General features: G+C 42.4%; 2 protein-coding genes across 2 annotated transcripts in view; one reads left to right on the top strand and one right to left on the bottom strand.

Moving 5' to 3' along the window:
- The window catches only part of LOC139409775 (heparan sulfate 2-O-sulfotransferase 1-like), a 42,895-nt gene extending 31,374 nt beyond the window's left edge, over window positions 1–11,521 (bottom strand). Inside the window, exon 1 of the mRNA XM_071155153.1 lies at window positions 11,290–11,521. Within this exon, the coding sequence (XP_071011254.1) occupies window positions 11,290–11,521 (232 nt within the window). The remainder of the gene's footprint in view (window positions 1–11,289) is intronic.
- Window positions 11,522–15,759: 4,238 nt separating this feature from the next.
- On the top strand, window positions 15,760–19,477 carry LOC139409460 (UPF0690 protein C1orf52 homolog). The gene is made up of 3 exons (XM_071154636.1): window positions 15,760–16,224; window positions 17,917–18,127; window positions 18,573–19,477. Exons 1-3 carry the CDS (start codon window positions 15,916–15,918, stop codon window positions 18,719–18,721), a joined length of 669 nt encoding a protein of 222 aa, XP_071010737.1. The 5' UTR covers window positions 15,760–15,915; the 3' UTR covers window positions 18,722–19,477.
- The last annotated feature ends 5,113 nt before the right edge of the window (window positions 19,478–24,590 follow it).

The following is a 24,590-nucleotide window of genomic DNA, read 5'->3' as shown; positions in this document are numbered from 1 at the left end:
CCTCTCTCTCTCTCTCTCCTCATCCCTCCCTCTCTCTCTCTCTCCCATCCCTCTCTCTCTCCCCATCCCTCTCTCTCTCCCCATCCTTCTCTCTCTCCCCCATTCCTCCCTCTCTCTCTCTCTCTCTCTCTCTCTCTCTCTCTCTCTCCCCATCCCCTCTCTCTCCCCATCCCTCTCTCTCTCTCCCCTCTCTCTCTCTCTCTCTCTCTCTCTCTCTCTCTCTCTCTCTCTCCCTCTCTCTCTCCCCATCCCTCTCTCTCTCTCTCCATCCCCTCTCTCTCTCTCTCCATCCCCTCTCTCTCTCTCCATCCCTTTCTCTCTCTCTCCCCATCCCTCTCTCTCTCTCTCCCTATCCCTCTCTCTCTCTCTCCCCCTCTATCTCTCTCTCTCTCTCTCCCTATCCCTCTCTCTCTCTCCCTATCCCTCTCTCTCTCTCTCCCTATCCCTCTCTCTCTCTCTCCCTATCCCTCTCTCTCTCTCTCCCTATCCCTCTCTCTCTCTCTCTCCCTCCCTATCCCTCTCTCTCCCCACCCCTCTCTCTCTCTCCCCCCACTCTCTCCACTCTCCCCCCACTCTCTCCACTCTCCCCATCCCTCTCTCCACTCTCCCCCCACTCTCTCCACTCTCCCCATCCCTCTCTCTCCCCATCCCTCTCTCTCTCTCCCCATCCCCCTCTCTCTCCCCATCCCTCTCTCTCTCTCTCTCTCTACCCAACTCTCTCTCCCCCAGGTGTTTGAGAAGCTGAAGGACCACATGTTGATCCCAGTTTCCAACATGGAGAAGGTGAAGGTGGATGGAGCCCTCACCTGCTGCTCTGTTCTCATCAACATGAAAGCCAAAGTCTGATCTGAACATGCTCCTTTTGGGGTCTCTCAGGCAGACCTGGGTTCAAATACTAGTTGAAATCTTTCACATACTTTGATGTGCCAGGTTTGCCAGTTTTGGACTATACTATTGGGCCATTAATACGCCAGGCAAACTCAATCAAGCACAGACAAAGTATTTGACTTGATTTCGAAAAGTATTTTAACCCAGGTCTTCTATCAGGGCAGGGTCGGCCCACTGCTGCCACCTTGCCCGGTTGAGAACCCCAACTACCTAGCCTGGGTGCAAGTCTGTTTCTGGCCAGTCTGTTTCTGCTGTCATGCCCCCGAAAACAAATTGGCATCAAGGTTACCAACCCCCCTCCACCTTCTGAAAGTGCTCATGTGTCAATCAATCCCTCTGCTTACTGGTCAATGTTTACAACCCTTTAAAAACAACCACTTCTACTATAACACAGGAGAGATAAAAAGGACAGTCTGTTTCATAGAATGGTTTGAAGGTGGGGCTACATAATGTTACGGTATAGTTAGTACAGTATATGCATAGTGCAGTATCCAGTTTATAAAGAAGATAAAACACAAATATATTTACAATCAAATGCTGATTACTCTATACATATTTGTAATTATTTATTTTTAGATTCAATTCATCATGATTCATGCCACGTAACAAGTATGCGTTTTTATTGAGGGGGAGAAAGGAATTCAATCAAATCTACCTAGTTATGTTCAATTCCATGGTAACGGAATTACGCTGAGACTCTGATTTTTCACTTTTAAAATGTATATCAAACAAAAACCTGACTGAAAAGTGTAATGAACCACATAACTCTATACACAAGGACTACTTTTAACAATTTACACACAAAATCTTACAAAAACATATTTACAAGTTAAACTGTAGATACCGATCGGTATCGAACCAGGATGTGTCACAGCCGGCCGCGACCGGGAGACCCATGAGGCGGTGCACAATTGGCCCAGCGTCGTCTGGGTTAACTGAAGGGTTTGGCCGACTGGGTTGTCCTTGTCCCATCGTGCTCTAGCGACTCCTGTGGAAGACCAGGCTTAATGCACGCTGACACGGTCGTCGGGTGTACGGTGTTTTCTCTGACACATTGGTGCGGCTGGCTTCCGGGTTATGTGAGCATTGGGTTAAAGAGCAGTGCGGCTTGGCAGGGTCGTGTTTCAGGAAGGACGCACGGCTCTCGACCTTTACCTTACCCCTTTTTCTCCCCAAGTTTGTGATATTCAAAAATGTATAAAATATCTGTGTAATAATCTGTGCTGGTACAAAGTTTAGTAACCGTAATGCTGTCCCCAAACTTTGCATACGGATAGTTTTTCAAGGTAAATGTTTACTTTTTTACTGTGTAAATTGTTCAAAGTAGTCATTGTGCATAGAGTTGCATGGTTTGTTGAACTTTGAAATCCATGGTTTTTATTTGGCATACATTTTAAAGTGACAAATCAGAGTCTCAGTGTAATCCCCTAACTGTGGAATTACCCTTATCTTAATCATATATAAATAGTGAGCTTGTTCTCTCTGTCTGCCATGGAGACCTGAGTTCTCTTACTTTACATCATTGTTGATTGAAAATGTATTATTATTGATTATTGGACATGAATGTTGATTGATCCCTAGCAGTGGGGGGGGGGGGGGGGGGGGGGGGGTGCTAGTTATTCCACCTGGCTGATCAAGGGGTTATTTCTGTGATTCTGAAATGAACTACAAAATTCCCCTGAAAATAAACTGTCAAAGGATGCGAAGTAAAAGTGAATTTCCTTCCCTGTCTTAAACTAAGCTGTGCCCACTTTATAAAAGACTGAGCACACTGTGTGACGTATGTTTAATTATGACCAATTGGCTTGTCATTACTCATGATATACTCTCAGAACTTTTAACATGCCTCAATCTGCTGTGTGCCTCCATTGAAAACCAAGTGGCTTAAATAACTACTGCTCTATACTCTAGTCAAGAAGCCTTAATAGCAGATTTCAATGGTTTTTGTTGAGTTTTTTAAGCCCATTGTCACTGTGTTGACTACTGATACTGACCCTGGTACTTCCTTCCTGTTATGCTCTTTCTGTATGAGAGCATGTTGGGAAATCAACATGAGACTGTTCCTCCAGCTGGAGAGATGATACACACTTAGTAGGGTCTCGCCACTAACCACCTCTAATCTATCCTGCTGTGTTTACATTGCACAGATAGCCTTTAGTAAGATCTTTGAAGTCTGTTGACGACATAGAAATACATGTATAAATACTAAAACGGGATCTCCCATTCAAGTCAATGGACCGTGATCGTTGGACTGGTGGACATATGGAGTCTACATATGAGGGTGCAGACTTTTTCACCATTCTAGTAATTCTATTTCTATGGTTAAGGAGCTCTTCCCAACGGCCTCATCAGATATGAGCGTATACATCTCCAGCAGAGGTTTATGAACATACAGATGGCTACCAGCATCTACAACCAAAGCCTATTGCAGAGTGTGGCAGATGATGCTGAGCAAGAACCTGAAAATGTTTGCTTTCGTTTGACACTTTTTCTTTCTTAATAATCTGATGCAGATGAAAACTATTTCATCAAAGGAAGTGACGTCTTGCAGTAAGGAGCACAGCTAGAGACTCTCAGCTTGACGTCCAGTGCTCTGGCCTGGAGTGATGTATAGCCTAGTCTGTGGCCGTTCAGGAATGGGCGAGCAGAATCATTGTGATGAAACACACAGCCTGTAAATACTCACTCTCTCTTAAAATGTTCTCTCTATAATTCTCTCCCCCTCTTTATGTATATGTATATATCTGTATGTATACATGATCCCTTTCCCTGCTATTGCCTCATACAAATTTCTGGAGTAATTTATGACAATGATATCATACAGTCTGGCAAAAGGGTGCAATGGCCTGCAGTTAAAAAACATAATTTGTGACACTAGCAGTATATTTTACAGGAGGCCCTTGGCAGGTCCACTGATGATACCATAGTTGCTGTGTATCCAGCACAGACCAGAGCTGACGCAGTCAGTGGCTGTTTACATCCCAAATTGCACCCTATTCCCTACATAGTGCAATGCTTTTGACCAGAGCCCTATGGACCCTTGTCAAAAGTAGTGCATTTTATAGGGAATATGGTGCAATTTAGTATGTACAATTTTTATGGAGGCCAAAACACCTGCTGCAGTTGTAGCCAACTGCTGAAAGTTAGAATAATCACAATATCCCACCAATCACACTGGCTGTTGCTTGTGATAATCTGAATTTTAAATCAAGTCCCCAAAATACAAATCTATTCAATCTTCCTTCAATTTGAATATTTTTTTCTTGATCTATCATTTTTTCTATTGGTGGTGACAACTTTCATTAGTGATAAATGTACTGCTCCCACTGCCAGCAACATAATGTGCTGTTCCACATGAGAAAGTGTTCCACTGGTAGCCTAGGTTGAATTCCTCATAAACTACAATAACATTTTAAGATGGACCTTTTGAGTGACCCTGTGTATCCCATAGAAGTGCTGTGAATTGTCAATTTTGTCTCAGGTTTCTTGGTTTTAGTGTATTGTAGATGTTAAATTGTGTGGTAGCCTACACTGCATCTTGATTTGAGCTTTTCACCCACTTTCTACAATAAACTTCATTCTAACATCAAATTGAAGGGTTAATTTATTGTGCATTGTATGGGTTTATACTGCAGACTAACCAGGTTTCCATCCAACCATTTCATGCGGATGAATTACCTGACGCAGGAAAAAAGTCACAACTGTGCTAATGGAAACAAACAGGATATTCCGGTATCATTTTATATAAAGACACTGCTCGTTCGACATGGTGGGATGTTTTTGTTAATTATGCGAGAAATAGCGGTGGAAGCACCTTTAATGTGCAAATATTGATATAATAACCATCATATCGAAGTCAACTTGGAGTCACGCGAAGACATTTTGTGTGGTCCTCCCACTACAGGGTGGTGAAGGTGCAAGTTGATGAGCTTGATACACCTTTCCAATAAATATTGCGAGGGTCTTATTATGGTAACATGATGATCGGTGCTTGGCTGACGTTTGACAAATACAAAATAATATCATAATGTAGATAGCCTACCCGCACTGTATCTGCTAGCTGTTGGCTAGAGCGCATGTTTGCTATATATCCTAACCAACAGTTTTTGTGACAAAACCATCAGGAGTTGAGAATGTACGGAATGTAGTGTAACGACCCTGGGTTTATAAGCGCGGAAATCGACTCTGCCGCTTGAGCATGCTTTTGCGGCACAGTCGATAACGCGCCGGACCTCGGGCACGAAGATCGAGGGTTCGCTCCCTGCTGTTTCATTACACTGGTGTCAGAAGTGGGATGTACATGGGAATTTATCAGCAAAAGTATTTATGTGCACTATGTCATTACACATATACTTTTATCCGCAAAAAGTCAATTTGATGGAAACACAACTTTTTTTAAATGCACATATGGTTTTAAGCAGATTTTAGAATGTTCGATTCAAAATCTCGCAAATTGGATGGAAACCAAGCTAGTGATTGGGCTGCCCAATCAGTCAATTGCGTCACACATTCCAAATGAAGTGTTATATCGCCACATTGTGGTCGTATATGGGATAATAATTATAAAAGCCTTCCACAACTCAGGGTTGCAAAGAGGAACATGAGCACAAATTTTATGGAAAATCTGTTAGGTTTTAGTTATATATAAAAACACGTTGAGTATGATAAATAAATCATCAAGGACCTGAGCCACGGCCTAATCAGAAGGACGGGGTTCTACTAAGCTAAGCTAATATATGAAATTGTTTTAAGATGGTCATACCAAGGATCATTAAGCTAATTGATTATGAATTTTAGGACCCTTTTTTGTAGGTATAAAAGTGTATACTGAACAAAAATATAAACGCAACATGCGACAATTTCATTGCTTTTACTGAGTTACAGTTCATATAAGGAAATCAGTCCATTTAAATATTCATTAGGCCCTAATCAATTAATTTCACATGACTGGGAATACAGATATACATCTGTTGGTCACAGACACCTTAAAGAAATGGGTCTCGTAATGTATTTTTGTGCATTCAAATTGCCACCAATAAAATGCAATTGTGTTTGTTGTCTGTAGCTTATGCCTGCCCATACCGTAACCCCATCGCCACCATGGGGCACTCTGTTCACAACGTTGACATCAGCAAACCGCTCGCCCACACAACGCCATACACGTGGTCTGCGGTTGTGTGGCTGGTTGTATGTACTGCCAAATTCTCTCAAAACATTTTGGAGGTGGCTTATGGTAGAGAAATTAATGTTAAATTATCTGGCAACAGCGCTGGTGGACATTCCTGCAGTCAGCATGCACCCTCAAAACTTGACACATCTATGGCACTGTGTTTTGTTATGAAACTGCACATTTTAGAGTGTAATTTTATTATCTCCAGCACAAGGTGCACCTGTGTAGTGATCATGCTGTTTAATCAGCTTCTTGATATGCCACACCTGTCAGGTGGATGGATAACGTTGTCAAAGGAGAAATGCTCAATAACAGTGATGTAAACACATTTGCTCACAAAATTTGAGAGAAACAAGCTTTTTGTGCATATGGAACATTTCTGGGATATTTTATTTCAGCTCAGGAAAAATGGGACCAACACTTTAATTGTTGTGTTTATATTTTTGTTCAGTGTATACATAAAAAAATATTTGATGAAACATTGAATTTGGCGCTACTGCTATTAGCCCATAGAAATGCATTGAATAACAGATAGTAAAAGAAAAATCAGAAGGATTTGGTTTTGAAGTGTCTGTATCTGAGAGATATAAGAAAGATCAGGAAATTATTTTAAAACATGTTGGACACATATTTGACCCCTGTTTAAGGCACTGAGTCTTGTGGGTGTCCTCAGTTGCAGCCTCGGCATCCTAGATCAAAACAACTGACATGTACCGTCGTGGACAAAAGTTTTGAGAATGACAAATATTAATTTCCAAAGTTTGCTGCCTCAGTGTCTTTAGATATTTTTGTCAGATGTTACTATGGAATACTGAAGTATAATTACAAGCATTTCATAAGTGTCAAAGGCTTTTATTTACAATTACATGAAGTTGATGCAAAGAGTCAATATTTGCAGTGTTGACCCTTCTTTTTTAAGACCTCTGCAATCCGCCCCGGCATGCTGTCAATTAACTTCTGGGCCACATCCTGACTGATGGCAGCCCATTCTTGCATAATCAATGCTTGGAGTTTGTCAGAATTTGTGGGGTTTTGTTTGTCCACCCGCCTCTTGAGGATTGACCACAAGTTCTCAATGGGATTAAGGTCTGGGGAGTTTCCTGGCCACAGACCCAAAATATTGATGTTTTGTTCCCCAAGCCACAAGATGCTCCATCATGCTGGAAAAGGCATTGTTCGTCACTAAACTGTTCCTGGATGGTTGGGAGAAGTTGCTCTCGGAGGATGTGTTGGTACTATTCTTTATTCATGGCTGTGTTCTTAGGCAAAATTGTGAGTGAGCCCACTCCCTTGGCTGAGAAGCAACCCCACACATGAATGGTCTCAGGATGCTTTACTGTTGGCATGGCACAGGTCTGATGGTAGCGCTCACCTTGTCTTCTCTTGTCTTCCAATAGAAAAGGGGATTCATCAGTGAAAAGGACTTTATCCCAGTCCTCAGCAGTCCAATCCCTGTACCTTTTGCAGAATATCAGTCTGTCCCTGATGTTTTTCCTGGAGAAAATTGGCTTCTTTGCTGCCCTTCTTGACACCAGGCCATCCTCCAAAAGTATTTGCCTCACTGTGCATGCAGATGCACTCACACCTGCCTGCTGCCATTCCTGAGCAAGCTCTGTACTGGTGGTGCCCCGATCCCACAGCTGAATCAACTTTAGGAGACGGTCCTGGCGCTTGCTGGACTTTCTTGGGCGCCCTGAAGCCTTCTTCACAACAATTGAACCGCTCTCCTTGAAGTTCTTGATGATCCGATAAATGGTTGATTTAGGTGCAATCTTACTGGCAGCAATATCCTTGCCTGTGAAGCCCTTTTTGTGCAAAGCAATGATGACGGCACTAGTTTCCTTGCAGGTAACCATGGTTGACAGAGGAAGAACAATGATTCCAAGCACCACCCTCCTTTTGAAGCTTCCAGTCTGTTATTCGAACTCAATCAGCATTGCAGAGTGATCTCCAGCCTTGTACTCGTCAACACTCACACCTGTGTTAACGAGAGAATCGCTGACATGATGTCAGCTGGTCCTTTTGTGGCAGGGCTGAAATGCAGTGGAAAGGTTTTTTGGAGATTCAGTTCATTTGCATCGCAAAGAGGAACTTTGCAATTAATTGCAATTCATCTGATCACTCTTCATAACATGCTGGAGTATATTCAAATGTCCATCATACAAACTGAGGCAGCAGACTTTGTGAAAATGTATATTTGTGTCATTCTCAAAACTTTTGGCCATGACTGAACATGACTGGTCAAAAGTTTAAGTACACCTACTCATTCAAGGATTTTTATTTTTACTATTTTCTACGTTGTAGAATAATAGTGAAGACATCAAAACTATGAAATAACGCATATGGAATCATGTAGTAACCAAAAATAAGTGTTAAATAAATTAAAATATATTTTATTTTGGTATTCTTCAAATAGCTACCCTTTGCCTTGATGACAGCTTTGCACAGTCTTGGCATTCTCTCAACCACCTTCAGCTGGAATGCTTTTCCAACAGTCTTGAAAAAGTTCCCATATTCTGAGCACTTGTTGACTGCTTTTTCCACTCTGCAGTCCGACTCATCCCAAACCATCTCAATTTGGTTGAGGTCGGGGGATTGTGGAGGCCAGGTCATCTGATACAGCACTCCATCCCTCTCCTTCTGGTGGTTGAGAGAATGCCACGAGTGTGCAAAGCTGTCATCAAGGCAAAGCGTGGCTATTTGAAGAATCTCAAATATATTTTGATTTAAAAACTTTTTGGTTACTACGTGATTACATACTGTATGTGTTATTTCATAGTTTTGATGTCTTCACTATTATTCTACAATATAGAAAATAGTACAAATAAAGTAAAAGCCTTGAACAAATAGGTGTTCTAAAACTTCTGACCGGTAGTGTATGTGTTTGTGATAGTCACCTTTCCATAGGTGTGTAGCCCAAACTGTTCAGACGCTACAGGCAGAAGTTGGCAGACAGACAGTACCGATTTCAGACAAGTCCCGTGAAGCTTGTGGGGGTCGTAGAGCAAAACGGAAAAACACATTGTGTTTGTAAGTATCATCTTTCCATAGAGGGGTCATAGTTTCTAGGCCAAACCGTTTGGAAGCTACAGACATTTTCGGGATGTCACATGGTCTGACAAACACACTCTCTCTGTCACCTTTCACAGCAGATGCGGAAGACAGACATGGATTAATACGCAGCCCATGCAAAAAAAAAAATCCCAGATTACTCTCAAACAGAGCTATTATGCTGACTAGATTTCTGTGGTCACAGACATCGACTTTAGGGGGTTTAAATAGTTACCACTAGCCGGCCTCTGCCCAATACCCTGCCCTGAACCTTAGTCACTGTTACTAGCCGGCTACCACCCAGTACTCTACCCTGCACTTTAGAGACTGCTTTGCCCTATGTACATAGAGTAATTGAACATGGGTCACTTTATTAATGTTTACATACTATTTTATCCACTTTATATGTACACTGAGAATACAAAACATTAGGAACACCTGCTCTTTCCATGACATAGCTTTCACCTGATCAGTCTATGATCTCTTTTTCATGTCACTTGTTAAATCCACTTTATTCAGTGTAGATGAAGAGGAGGAGGTTAAAGAAGGATTTTTAAGCCTAGAGACAATTGAGACATGGATTGCGTATTTTCACACTCAAAAGTTTCCCATGTGTATCAAGAATGGTCCACCAGCCAACTTCACACAACTGTGGGAAGCATTGGAATCAACATGGGCCAGCATCCCTGTGGAACGCTTTCCACACCTTGTAGTGTTGTCCATGCACTGACAAATTGAGACTGTTGAGGGCAAATGGGGAAGCAAGTAAATATTAGGAAGTGGTTCCTAATGTTTTGTACACTTAGTATATGTACTGTATTCTAGTCATGGCTCATCCTTCTAGTCATGGCTCATCCTTCTAGTCATGGCTCATCTTATATAACTGCAAGTGCACGTCTGAACATTTTCATAACAACTCATTTTGAAATGCTTATTTTAAAATGATTGTAATTTGAAACCTAAGGGATCAAATTGATCAGTCTTTCATCACCTGTTTGTTAAAATGTCTTCACTATAGTGTCATAATGGTTATGATCCAGGCCTACAGTTATAACATGACAGACAGCTAGAGCTCAGTCAATTAACTTTTCACAGAGGTGATGAGAGCCTTCTCCTTTTGGGTTACTACTACTTTATAGAGTTAATCTGCACCTTGCCACTTGAGAATGGAGGAGAGGAGTACTGGGAGAGAAACGCAAGCAAGCAGAGTGATTGATTGCTCACAGTTTCAGGTAAGAGCTGTAAATAGATACAAATAGTCCTAAAGCCTAGAATAGATGTAATTCGATCCGCTGAAGATCTGCTTTATAGCTGCTTGACATTTAAAGGTAGCCTAATTGTTGATTGAGCCAACATATGCTGCATTTCGCATACTGTGTATGCGGGAACATTGCCTTTAAAATGTGCATCCCGGCCTAAATATGGAGGCATGGCAGGCGGGCTTGATAGGTCTATAACAAAATAGTCTACTCTAGTATCCTTTGGGCGGGGCAACTGCCAATAATGTTGCCAAGCACGCGCACCAGAGTGTGCCTTGCAGCCTACAGTTGTCCTCTTGACCCCGCCAGTTAAATGGCCTGTAGATGTAACATTTGTATTTATGAGACTAGTCTAGAGTAGACCTAAGAGACTACAGTGATATCATAAATATTCCCTATATAATTACAGTGATATCACAAATAGGGCCCTATATAATTGAGTCTCTCGAAAAATGCCTACCTATTCTGCGCAAGTTGCAACAAAGCAATTTGCAAGGTTGATTACCCCCGGACAACACCCTAAGTGCAATCAATCACCAAAATATGTCTGTGTCCCAAATGGCACACTATTCCCTAAATGGCACACTATTCCCTATAGGCCCTGGTCAAAGTAGTGCACTATATGGAATTGGGTGCCATTTGGGGAGCAGACATCATCATAAAATAAAGGCCTGAAAGTGAAAGGTCACCTAATTTCTGTTGTTGATTCAGTTATGAAGGGCAAGCTCATTCAAGCGGACCTAAAAACACTTTAGATGTGTCCTCACATCTTCAGTGTGTTCTCCCCTTTGTTTGTCCCGCGTTTCTCCAGTGTTTCCATTCCTATAGGTCGGTGGTAGTGTCAGTCGCACTGGTGTCACAGGGGCTCCTGTGACCTTGACAAAAGAGAGCCTGAACCAGGATGCTTCCGAGGCCACTGACCTCCACGGAGGTCAAGGATGTACCTGCTGAGGGAGTAGGTGGAGAAGGAGGGAAAGGAGGCCGAGGAAGAGTGGCAAAGAAAGATTAAGGAGGCCGAGCTCCGGCCCTCTGCAATGGAAAAGGACTTGGAAAGTGAGAAGACCAGGGCCTCCTTGCTTGAGAGGGAGCAAGAGGACACAAAGTACAGTCTTAAAAGAAGTGAGGTAAGCAGGGCCTTGCATTTGAGAGCCATTGAAGAGGGACAGAGGAAGGTGGACAAGGTGGAGGTCAGGGTATCTTGGAGGGAAAGAGGCCTGTAAGAAACATCTCTCCAACTGAAGAAAGAGCAGAGCTGGAGACAATGAAAGTTAAGAGTTAAGAGCAGTGAGGACTCTGAGGCCAGGCCCTAGAGATGGAGAATGTTAACACCAGAGTGCAGGGCTTCAAAGCTGGCCAATGCTCTGGAGGAGGAGAAAAGGGTCAGAGGTCAAGGGAAGGACCTCTGGCCGAAAGAGAAAAGGAAGATGGAGCTTGACATCAATCGAAAGATTGAGGCAATCGGGGAGGTTGAGGAGAACATTAAGAAGGCTAGCAAGGAGAGCGAGGAGGTGGTGAAGAAGAAGAAAAGGACAATTCAGAACCCGTGGGAGGTCCTAAGGAAGAAGACTGTCAAGGTTGAGGAGGACATTAAGAAGGCTAGCAAGGAGAGCGAGGAGGTGGTGAAGAAGAAGAAAAGGACAATTCAGAACCCGTGGGAGGTCCTAAGGAAGAAGACTGTCAAGGTTGAGGAGGATACCCGAACACTTGTGGCCAAGAAAGGGCGAATGACAATAAAATGTCAACAATGAATAAACAGCTAGAAAGGACTGAGGAAGAAAACAACGCCCTCAAGGACAACATTAAGGTCCTTCAGTCTAAGATTGAGAAGGATGAGGAAGACAGAGGGGCGGAAAGCACTGCCTACTGTAAGTTTAGGAGTGAGATAGGAAACATGGAGGAGAGAGGGGCAGAGAACATCACCTACGACCAGCTGAGGAGTGAGCTGGAGAAAATGGAGTAGGAGAGGCAGGAGGAGAAACTTTCCTTCAACCAGCTCAGGACTGAGCAGGAAAACAATCTGGCAAGAGAAAAGATTGTTTTGGAAAGGGCAACCCAGCTAGCACATTTGGTACCTCGGAAGTTCTGTGAACGTATGTTTTTGGTTTCCCATTGGTTCTGGGAACGAACCCATACGTTTCCTGACTGGTAAAACTAAACGTTTTTTAAACATTCTGAGAACAGAAGTGACCATTTTGCCTGTTCTGGGAATGTACATTTTTAGGTTGCAGGGAGGTTCTGATAATGTTTTACTATGGTTCCCTGAAAGCTTTCCTGGGAGGTTTAATTCATGCTCAGAGAATGGAAATTATTGGTTATTTTGAGTTTTTTTTTGTTATAACTTGCTTAACTTTCACTGAATGTTTCAATAATATTTTTAATCATGCAAACACATGCATTTTTATTGTGACACACCACCACCAGGATGGAGCTAGCATGCCATGTTTTTTTTACACATACAAAGCTGTTAATTTTAGTCTATTTAAACAGTCAAAGGAAACAAGCAGTTTTTTATCCTATCAGTATCGAAACATGGTCCAATGATGCACAACGACCATTCTCTCTGTGGGGTGTTTTGGGAAACACATGATACATATTTGACTGTTGTAGGAAAGATGCATTGTTAAAACATGTGTAAGCCTAAATTCCATCGCTATCGGGAAACCGGGCCCAGGTTAGGTGTACGTGTATCACCTTTTCAGTTCAAGAAACGGGTTTCTCTGTCCGAGTAGAAGAACGGAGAACTTCCAGCTCAGGGGGAAAGATGGCTGAAGCAGATGATGAAGTGGATTCTGAATACAATGGCTGTAAAATCAAGGAGAATTGGAGTATTGTCCAAAAGAATGGAAAACGGAGCAAAGTGGTGTGATGAGAATGACCCTTCGTATCTAGTAGTAGTACGGTTTGTTAATGAGGAGCAGCTGAGCAGAGTACCAATCTTTAGAAACCATTTGAGTTCTGAAAACTGGTGGAGGGATTGCTGGGTAAAGGGAAGGCTGTGAGGATCACGAGAAGCGGGCTTGTTTTGATTTTTGGTGCTTATGTGGATCAGAAGGAACATGCGTTGTGTCTTAACCAGTTTGAAGTGTTGTGTATGCCTCTCCGGAACAGGGCACCCCTCAAGGGGGCTATATCAGGCGTCTCGTGGGAAGTTGATTTTGAAGAGATGAAAAATATTCCTGGAGTAATTGAAGTACGTCGAATGAATTGTGCGGTGAATGCTGAAAAAGTTACATGTTGCAATTGCGGTGGGAACCATGAAGCCACATCTTCAAATCAAATCAAATCAAATCAAATTGTATTTGTCACATACACATGGTTAGCAGATGTTAATGCGAGTGTAGCGAAATGCTTGTGCTTCTAGTTCCAACAATGCAGTAATAACCAACAAGTAATCTAACTAACAATTCCAAAACTACTGTCTTGTACACAGTGTAAGGGGATAAAGAATATGTACATAAGGATATATGAATGAGTGATGGTACAGAGCAGCATAGGCAAGATACAGTAGATGGTATCGAGTACAGTATATACATATGAGATGAGTATGTAAACAAAGTGGCATAGTTACGGTGGCTAGTGATACATGTATTACATAAGGATACAGTCGATGATATAGAGTACAGTATATACGTATGCATATGAGATGAATAATGTAGGGTAAGTAACATTATATAAGGTAGCATTGTTTAAAGTGGCTAGTGATATATTTACATCATTTCCCATCAATTCCCATTATTAAAGTGGCTGGAGTTGAGTCAGTGTCAGTGTGTTGGCAGCAGCCACTCAGTGTTAGTGGTGGCTGTTTAACAGTCTGATGGCCTTGAGATAGAAGCTGTTTTTCAGTCTCTCGGTCCCAGCTTTGATGCACCTGTACTGACCTCGCCTTCTGGATGATAGCGGGGTGAACAGGCAGTGGCTCGGGTGGTTGATGTCCTTGATGATCTTTATGGCCTTCCTGTGACATCGGGTGGTGTAGGTGTCCTGGAGGGCAGGTAGTTTGCTCCCGGTGATGCGTTGTGCAGACCTCACTACCCTCTGGAGAGCCTTAAGGTTGAGGGCGGAGCAGTTGCCGTACCAGGCGGTGATACAGCCCGCCAGGATGCTCTCAATTGTGCATCTGTAGAAGTTTGTGAGTGCTTTTGGTGACAAGCCAAATTTCTTCAGCCTCCTGAGGTTGAAGAGGCGCTGCTGCGCCTTCTTCACAATGCTGTCTGTGTGAGTGGACCAATTCTGTTTGTCTGTGATGTGTATGCCGAGGAACTTAAAACTTGCTACCCTCTCCACTACTGTTCCATCGATGTGGATAGGGGGGTGTTCCCTCTGCTGTTTCCTGAAGTCCACAATCATCTCCTTAGTTTTGTTGATGTTGAGTGTGAGGTTCCGAATGCCCCACAGGGGTGAAAGAGAATGAGGTGGCCAAAGTCGGGGTTATAAAGGGCATTTCATATGCAGTAGCTGTGAAAAGGGTTGAGGGTTTGAATGGTGCACCAGAAGAGTCCTTGGTAGTGGATAGGCCTACACTGTATGATGCAGGGGTTGAAAGGCACCAGCAGGATCCTGAAATGTTAAAGGTTAAGAAGGTGGACTTTGTGGCATTTATAGCTATGGTAATTAATGGGACTGCCAAGGTGGAGAGAAGGTCCAGGAAGATATAAATCATAGTGATTGTGGTGTAGCGGTTCCTGGGGCTGAAAGATTTCACATCAGAGGAGTTACATGGAATATTGGCACAATTCATACCACCCTCTCAGGTCCTAGAGCCTGAGAAGGGAGACATGGAGAACTAAATGAAGGAAAAAGTGGGAGTTGTTTATTTTGGCTATGTAATATTTTTATTAGGATGGATTAAGTTACTATCAGTATTACGTATGGATTTATTTATTTTTTGGTTTCAAACCGTCCAGTTGGTGGCGGCAATACAACGTTTTGAGTGTAGTCCACCATAAAACCCACAGAAGAAGAAGCAGAAACAAGCACTTGTTAAGGTCAGGTGTGGCCAATTATTGGGTGCAGCAAACACATCTGAACACACTTAACAAGACAGATCATGTTGATGACGCATAGAACAGAATGGATGTTTTAAATAACATTCTTAGAACGTTCTCTGAACGTTACTAAAGTTTTATTGTGGTCTTTATGGAAAGTTTTCCCGTTCTTGGAAAACGATTGGAGAACATGACTTTAAATAAAACCCTGATGAAACCATGGGTCCGGGTTAGGGTTTGGCTGGGGTAGGCCGTCATTGTAAATAATCATTTATTCTTAACTGAGTTGCCTAGTTAAATCAAGTTCAAATAAAAAATTGAGCATGACGAAAATAACTGCTCATAAAAGTTGTCGCGTTTGAAAAAATGGACTACTGCTCCTTTAAGAAAATATTTTTACGACCATGTTTTTACGTCATTGTGTACTCTTTTACGGCAACAGTCAATCAAAATGGAGTAACCAGCAAAAACATCAAGCTTGCTTGCTAATTAATTAGGGGCGTCATCTTATCTCTAAAGTTAAATTCATCGTATTACTAGCTGAGGTAATAATTTTATCAGTATGGCTGATAAGAAGAAACCGGACTCTTTCCATTACTTCATGAGTTACGATGATTTGAGTGACAGTAGCGATAGTAACAGCAGCGATTCTGATGAAGCGGGCCAGAAGAAATCAAGGGGGAAGGGGGGGACCGATGCTACTGGAAGCGGTAGCAAATCCCCCCAACACGGGACCAAGCGGGCTGCCAGTGGAGCTCCTCTACCAAAACCCGACGAGCTCTTCAAATCGGTCTCTAAGCCGTCCTTTCTGTACAACCCGCTGAATAAACAGATCGATTGGGAGAGCCGCGCCGTGAAAGCTCCAGAAGAGGTACTGTGTTTAACCAGCCAGCTAGCGTTCGTCCATTAGCTAGCTGTTGTCGTAACTAGTTGTTGACCAAGCTAACTAACGTTAACTACCTACTTGCTATGTATACTGAACAAAAATATAAACACAACATGTAAAGTGTTGGTCCCATGTTTCATGCGCTGAAATTAAAGATCCCAGAAATTGTCCATAAGCCCAAAAAATTTGCTTTTCTTTCATATGTTGTGCACAAATGTGTTTACATCCCTGTTATTGAGCATTTCTCATTTGCCAAAATAATCCATCCACCTGACAATGTGGCATATCAAGAAGATGATTACACAGGTGCACCTTGTGCTGGGGACAATAAAAGGCCACTCTAAAATGTGCAGTTTTGTCACACAACACAGTGTGCAATTTGTATGCTGACTGCAGGAATGTCCACCCGAGCTGTTACGAGAGAATTTAAGTTATTGAATCATCAACACATGATACATCTTCGACTGTTGTAGTGTAACAGTATAACTTTAGACCGTCCCCTCGCCCATACCCGGGCGAGAACCAGGGACCCTCTGCACACATCAACAACAGTCACCCACGAAGCATCGTTACCCATCGCTCCACAAAAGCCAAGCAAAAGCAGAGCAAGGGGAACTACTACTTCAAGGTCTCAGAGCAAGTGATGTCACCGATTGAAACGCTATTTAGTGCGCACCACCGCTAACTAGCTAGCCGTTTCACATCCATTACAGTAGGAAAGATGCATTGTTAAAACATGTGTAAGCCTAAATTCCATCGGGAAACCGGGCCCAGGTTAGGTGTACGTGTATCACCTTTTCAGTTCAAGAAACGGGTTTCTCTGTCCGAGTAGAAGAACGGAGAACTTCCAGCTCAGGGGGAAAGATGGCTGAAGCAGATGATGAAGTGGATTCTGAATACAATGGCTGTAAAATCAAGGAGAATTGGAGTATTGTCCAAAAGAATGGAAAACAAGCCGTCATTTTAGAGAATTTGTCAATACGTCCAACCGGCCTCACAACCTCAGACCATGTGTAACCGTGCCAGCCCAGGACCTACACATCCTGCTTCTTCACCTGCAAGATAGTTTGAAACCAGCCACCCGGACAGTTGATGAAACTGTGGGTTTGAAATTTCAGCAGAAATGGTCAGAAACAGTCTCAGGAAGCTCATCTGCGTGCTCGTCGTCCTCACCAGGGTCTTGACCTGACTACAGTTCACGTTGGAACTGACTTCAGTGAACAAATGCTCATCTTCGATGGCCACTGGCATGCTGGAGTAGTGTGCTCTTCACGGATGAATCTCGGTTTCAACTAACGGGCAAATGGTGTCATGAGGGCAAGTGGTTTGCTGATGTCAATGGTGTGAACAGTGCGCACCATGGTGGCGTTGGGGTTATGGGCGAGCCAGAAATCTTGCTTGTTTGTAGGTGACCAAATACTTATATTCCACCATAATTTGCAAATAAATTCATTAAAAATCCTACAATGTGATTTTCTGTATTTTTTTTTTCTCATTTTGTCTGTCATAGTTGAAGTGTACCTATGATGAAAATTACAGGCCTCTCTCATCTTTTTAATTGGGAGAACTTGCACAATTGGTGGCTGACTAAATACTTTTTTGCCCCACTGTAAATAGGGGAAACCTATAATTTTTCAATTGAAAAGATGAGTTACTTATAATTAACTTTTCCTGCAGCCTGCAAAGGAGTTCAAGGTGTGGAAGACTAACGCGGTGCCCCCTCAGACCTACGCCGCGGAAGCGGAGAAGCTCAAGAAGGGAGCTCCCCCAGGGATGGACATGGCCATAAAGTGGTCCAACATCTATGAAGATAACGGAGAAGACGCTCCGCAGCCTCACACCGGCAATGCTGTCTTCCTGCCCACAGAGGAACAGCCATCAGATTCCGGTAGGGAGAAAAGTGTTACCCGTGTGACTGACCGCATTCTGCCTGCTTAGTATTACATCTTCCTCCCTACAAAGGGTAGTGGTACACTGTCCATACATCTGCTCGAACCAGAGCCCTCTGCCTCGCAAACACACATAACTGCCCGCTTGACGAGGTACTAGCCGCTTGCGCCACCGAAAAGCTAGCAGCTATGCGACGGGTGTGCAGACATTTCAAGCTGTTGTGTGGGCTTACGGTACCAGCTTTACCTCTATCTGCTTATGCCTGCACATCTCTCAATTATTTTCAGGCAGAAAATGATTGATCTCTCTCCTCTGACACACAGTAACTTGATATTTACAGCAGGGGGGGGGGTCGGTGCTGGTTAGGCAGGATACAGTACGCAGCTGTGCATTCCCAGTTCATTTCTGAATGATTATGACGTGTTGTTTTCTCCCTGGTGTAGACGAGGACGGAGACAAGGCCTCTGCGAAGAAGCGTAGGGTGGAGAGCTTCCAGCAGAAGGAGAAAAGGAAGAGGGATCTGGGCCAGGCCACATCTGACAAGAGTTTCGTAGAGGAAGAGAAGAGGATCCTCAGGCAGAATGCGGATTGAGGCCCAGATCTGGTGTGAAGCTCGGGTCTGGCTGCCCTAAGCCTCTGACTGTCCTGCAGCTTTACCCCAGACACCCAACACTTTCCCTTCTTCTCCTCTGTGTCCAGCCCCTGGTTATGTGAATGGTCCAGTACTCGTCTACCTAGGACACATGATATAGATGTTATTGTTCTGAAAACATTTGGACTGTTATTTTTAATCCCTTGTTATATCTTTGAGCATATTATCCAAACACTAGTGGAAAACGCACGTATTACTGAGTGTGTCTAGGTATTGATCAATGTTTCGTTGTAAATACACGACCACCTGATCTACATAATATAGTCTGGATTTGGATGAATGTCTCTGGACTGCGTTGGGCAAATCAATGTGTTCATCTGTTTGGATCATGAGCAGATTTATTTTTTTAAATGGCAACTTATTTTTGAAAAGCAAGAAATGTATGGTAAATACATTTAGATTATTACTGTCTCTACATGTCTCTGTTGGTGAGACATTAGGTCAAGAAAGACTGCATTTACTAGAGTAATAAACTGTTCCTCAACATGTAATATTCGCTAGATGGCAGCATTGGGCCACATTTGGTACACAACCTTTTCACTGGGGGGAGTAGTATCTTAAATGTTGCCATGTCTTTTAATGCGTCTTTACAATATGTATACAGTTAACCACACACTGACAGTTTTGTCTGTTTTGTAGTAAATTCCGTTGTCTTACACAACTGATGCAATAAATGGAATGTGAATATAAGGCTTGCTGATTGGCTCTGTCTTATCTTGAACTTAGAAATCAGCATTGATGTGAGAGTACTAGTAACACAAGCATAACTCTACTGAACAAAACAAAATGGTGTGTTTTGGATCTTAATGCTCAAAGTGCTATATTTAAGCAATAAGGCACGTGGGGGTGTGGCATATGGCCTATATACCACGGCTAAGGGCTGTTCCATTATAAACTGGTTACCAGCGTAATTAGAGCAGTTAAAATGTTGTCATACCCATGGTATATGGGCTTATATAGCATGGCTGTCAGCCAATCACCACTCAGGGCTGAAACCACCCAGTTTATAATGTGAAAAGTGTGTGGCTTTTGTTGTCGAGAGTAACTTAAAACTACTTTTGGTCATTCTGTTACGGCAGTGTACTTCAGATAAGTCAAGGATGTTTCTCATTACATGGAAACACCTGAGAAGTTATTCTGTCAAACATTAACCCATGTTCTGGATTTTTTTTTTAATGACTAAAAGTCCTTTTATAGCTACTCATTTAAAATGAAACTACACCTTGGTGATATGGGCATACTGTTAATGAATACAGTGTTCCTTTGGTCTTACATTGACTTTGTTCATATTAAATTCATTGACTTGTTTTTATAACCTGGATTTCTGAGAATGTGCTCTGATTGACATGCATGAAATGTGAATTCCCTATTTAAATTTCTTTAGTAGTAAATGGAGCAAATATGTTTTTTTAGCCCAAGAAAAAAAAGCTGTGTTTCCGCAACGCTTCTGTGATCTGAGGAATTCCTACCATATCAGTCATCGACCGCTGACATGAAATACTGGCAAATATGCTTTTGATAACATTCCACCTCCAGGTATGTGCCTGGCCTTGCCTGAAATGCATACCTAATCCAGTTTTGGAAGAAGAAACGTTGTTATTCCACAATACTAACTTAATTAACAGAGTGAAAACAAATACCTGCCTGCTTTCCACCAGTGGAGGCTGCTGAGGGAGGACAGCTCATAGTAATGGCTGGATTTATCAAATCATTTGGCCTTTATTTAACTAGGCAAGTCAGTTAAGAACAAAATCTTATTTACATAGGAAAGGTGGGTTAACTGCCTTGTTCATGGGCAGAATGACAGATTTTTTACCTTGGGGATTTGATCTTGCAACCTTTCGGTTAGTAGTCCAACACTCTAACCACTAGGCTACCTGCCGCCCCAGAATGGAGTCAATGGAATGGTATCAACCACAAACACATGGTTTCCATATGGTTGATACCATTCCATTGACTCCATTCCAGCCTTTATTCTGAGCCGTTCTCCCCTCAACAGCCTCCACTGCTTTCCACCAGACACTGGGAAATTAATTCACCTTTCAGCAGGACAAAAAACACAAGGCCAAATCTACACTGGAGTTGCTTACCAATTTGACAGAGCTTGAAAAAATGTGAAATTAATAATGGGCACATGTTGCACAATCCAGGTGTGGAAAGCTCTTAGAGACTTACCCAGAAAGACACACTGTAATTGCTGCCAAATGTGATTCTAACATGTATTGACTCAGGGGTGTGAATACTTATGTCACTGAGAGGTTTCTGTATTTAATTTGCAATACATTTGCAAAAATGTTTTTAAAAAAGGGTTTTGAGTGCCTTAGACCATGTGTCTTTCCACCGCTCTGCTCTGGTTCAGAACTGGTTTCAGCAACATCCACATTTCACCTGTTCTATATCTTCCACCATACTCTCCATTCCTCAACCCTATAGAATATTTTTTTCTCGGCATGGCGGTGGAAGGTATATGATCTCCGTTCCAGGCTAAGGTAACCCTCATCCAAGCCATGGAGGAGGGCTGTGACCATATGGAGGTAGCAGCAATGCAAGGATGGATTCGTCATTCAAGACGTTTCTTTCCAAGGTGTCTTGCTAATGACAACATTGCCTGCGATGTTGATGAAATTCTCTGGCCAGATCCAGCTAGGCGAAGAGACAATGTCTAGTTATTTTTTTATTTATTTTTTTGAACTTACAATATGTAAAGTGACGTTTGGTTACAGTATTATGAATCTCCATGTCAACATTTTGGGCGTGTTGAGAAATAAATTAGTTTCTTCAGTCTGCAACATTGGTCTTGTGTAGTGTTTGGTGAATTTACATTATATTTGGACTTTGTTGATAGTAGCCTACTCTGCTCCACCCAGGAGGCATGTCCAAACTTTTGACTGGTACTGTAATCTCTATTAAACAAAACAAACAAAACAAAAACAGATCATTCTGGAGTTCTATTTTGACAGTAAAATATAGCAACTGTTGTCTAATTAGCAACCCCAAATTCATGACAATCACTGGAATAGGTTGCACAAAATATCTTGAGTCATGCATTCCTGCTTGGACGTGTTAGATGAAACAAGTTATTTCTTGAATACGTCAGTAGTCTATTTATTACACTTCCTATAGAGCACTAATAGAGCAATCTTACTTTATAAGATGATTACTCATTATCTGACCAAATCATGGACTGGTGCCACCAACTGTAAAAGTTAGTTGCAGCAGTGATACCAGAGGAAAATGTTAGTCTGGAGCCCTGTAATAATAGTAATTAACACTTAGGGTAGGGTGTTGATTCAGGGGTACAGATATGCCAATTTGCCACTGATTTGCAATATATCTTAATTCTTTGGCTTGGCTTTTATAACTTATAAGGCTTAAGCAGACAGGCAGACAGACAGACAGACAGGCAGTGCAGCAGATAACATGCTGATAGAGATGGACAGGCAGACAGACAGACAGACCGTGACAGCAGAGAAGATGCTCAGACAGACAGACAGACAGACAGACACAGACAGACAGACAGGCTGACAGGCAGAGAAGATGCTGAGACAGGCAGTGCAGCAGAGAAGATGCTGATAGAGATGGACAGACAGACCGTGACAGCAGAGAAGATGCTGAGACAGACAGACAACGACAGCAGAGAAGATGCTGAGACAGACAGACAACGACAGCAGAGAAGATGCTGAGACAGACAGTGCAGCAGAGAAGATGCTGAGACAGACAGTGCAGCAGAGAAGATGCTGAGACAGGCAGACAGACAGACAGGCAGAGAAGATGCTGAGCCAGACAGACAATGACAGCAGAGAAGATGCTGAGACAGATAGACAACGACAGCAGAGAAGATGCTGAAACAGATAGTGCAGCAGAGAAGATGCTGAGCCAGACAGACAACGACAGCAGAGAAGATGCTGAGACAGACAGTGCAGCAGAGAAGATGCTGAGACAAGCAGACAGACAGACAGGCAGAGAAGATGCTGAGACAGACAGACAACGACAGCAGAGAAGATGCTGAGACAGATAGTGCAACAGAGAAGATGCTGAGACAGATAGTGCAGCAGAGAAGATGCTGAGACAGACAGTGCAGCAGAGAAGATGCTGAGACAAGCAGACAGACAGACAGGCAGAGAAGATGCTGAGACAGACAGACAACGACAGCAGAGAAGATGCTGAGACACATAGACAGCACAACAGGGAGGCTAACAAAATGGCTAGAGCAGAGGCATAGTTATAGTGGTACCTCCAGTAGAGTGGTACATCCTCTGAATGTAGTTTGTATTTGTACATCATTACGAGTGAACTACTTCAAGTGTAGGAAACCTATTACATACAGGTTTGATAACAGGCATGAGTTGATACGTTTACTGTAAGGTCAAATGTATGTCCTTTATAAATGTCATGCATAAGCGGGGTTGGGTAGGTTACTTTCTAAATGAAATCCATTACAGTTACTATTGACTTCTCCAAAATTGTAATCAGTAACATAACTTTTGGATTACCCAAACTCAGTAATGTAATCTGGTTACTTTTAGATTACTTTCCCCTTAAGAGGCATTAGAAGAAGACAAAAATATATGTTACCAACTGATCGACATCTATTGCAGGATAAATCAATGTTAAAGTTTACATAGCTGGCCTTATATGGATGTTACATTTTACTTTATGGGTTGGTTATGTAGGCTTCTTCAAACCCATCGCTTTCTACTCCATATAATAATATGATTCAATTATATCTTTACATTAAAAACCAAAGTCTATCAGAATTCCAGTCATTCCAATAAATGTTACACCCCTTGATCTTCAAGAACAGGACTTGGAAATATTGAAGTACAGATTAGCCAAATTGTTTTACCTGAGCATGACCCCAAAACTAAGGATTTATTAGCCAGCCCTACTCTGTTGGTTTTGATTTTGTTGTCATGGAGAACTGATTGAGCTCATTGAGTTGAGTTGAAAAATAAATGCTGCGCTCATGGAATTGCATGCTTTGAGCACTACTGAAAAGTGTTATTTACACGTAAAAAATGAATGTCATATTTGCTATAGGCCTATTGTTTACCTTTTTGTTGGTGGCACTTTGATATGCTAATAATATGCAGCTGTTTAAAGAGAAAATCCACAGATGAAACAATAACAAAACGGTTTTGATAAAAAGCTGAGGGATGGGCCTGGAGAAATGTAACCACTCTCAGATTAATACACAGAGCTACGGATGCAAGGACTGACCCTCCATGATAGCCACATATGTGTTTTAACCATGTTATGAGGCTATACAGTGTTTGTTTACAAACATTGGAGAAAACAAGCTTATATTTAGTGTTCTGATGGAGTGTGACAGTTGAACTAAGCTCATGAAGCATTTATAAGTTATATTCTTCAAGAATCAATGGATAAACATAATTTATAAGTCCAAAAATGGATGTAGCATAAAGCCCAGCTCTGTGGAGTGTACTGCTTAAAGTGGTCCTATGGACAGATCCTCCAATCTCCTCTGTGGAGCTTTGCAGCACCTTCAGGGTTATCTTTGGTCTCTTTGTTGCCTCTCTGATTAGTGCCCTCCTTGCCTGGTCTGTGAGTTTTGGTGGGCGGCCCTCTCTTGGCAGGTTTGTTGGGGTGCCATATTCTTTCCATTCTTAGATAATGGATTTAATGGTGCTCCGTGGGATGTTCAAAGTTTCTGATATTTTAGGGGCTTCATAGCAAAGGGGTGAATACACATGCACGTACCACTTTCTTCTTTGTTTTATTTAAACAAGTCATTTGTTTAATTTCACTTCACCAATTTGGACTATTTTGTGTATGTCCATTACATGAA

The sequence above is a fragment of the Oncorhynchus clarkii genome, chromosome 5, assembly GCF_045791955.1.
Source record: "Oncorhynchus clarkii lewisi isolate Uvic-CL-2024 chromosome 5, UVic_Ocla_1.0, whole genome shotgun sequence".
Classification (NCBI taxonomy): domain Eukaryota; kingdom Metazoa; phylum Chordata; class Actinopteri; order Salmoniformes; family Salmonidae; genus Oncorhynchus; species Oncorhynchus clarkii.
The sequence above is the reverse complement of the archived record's forward strand: the minus strand, read 5'-3'. Positions and strand labels throughout refer to the sequence as shown.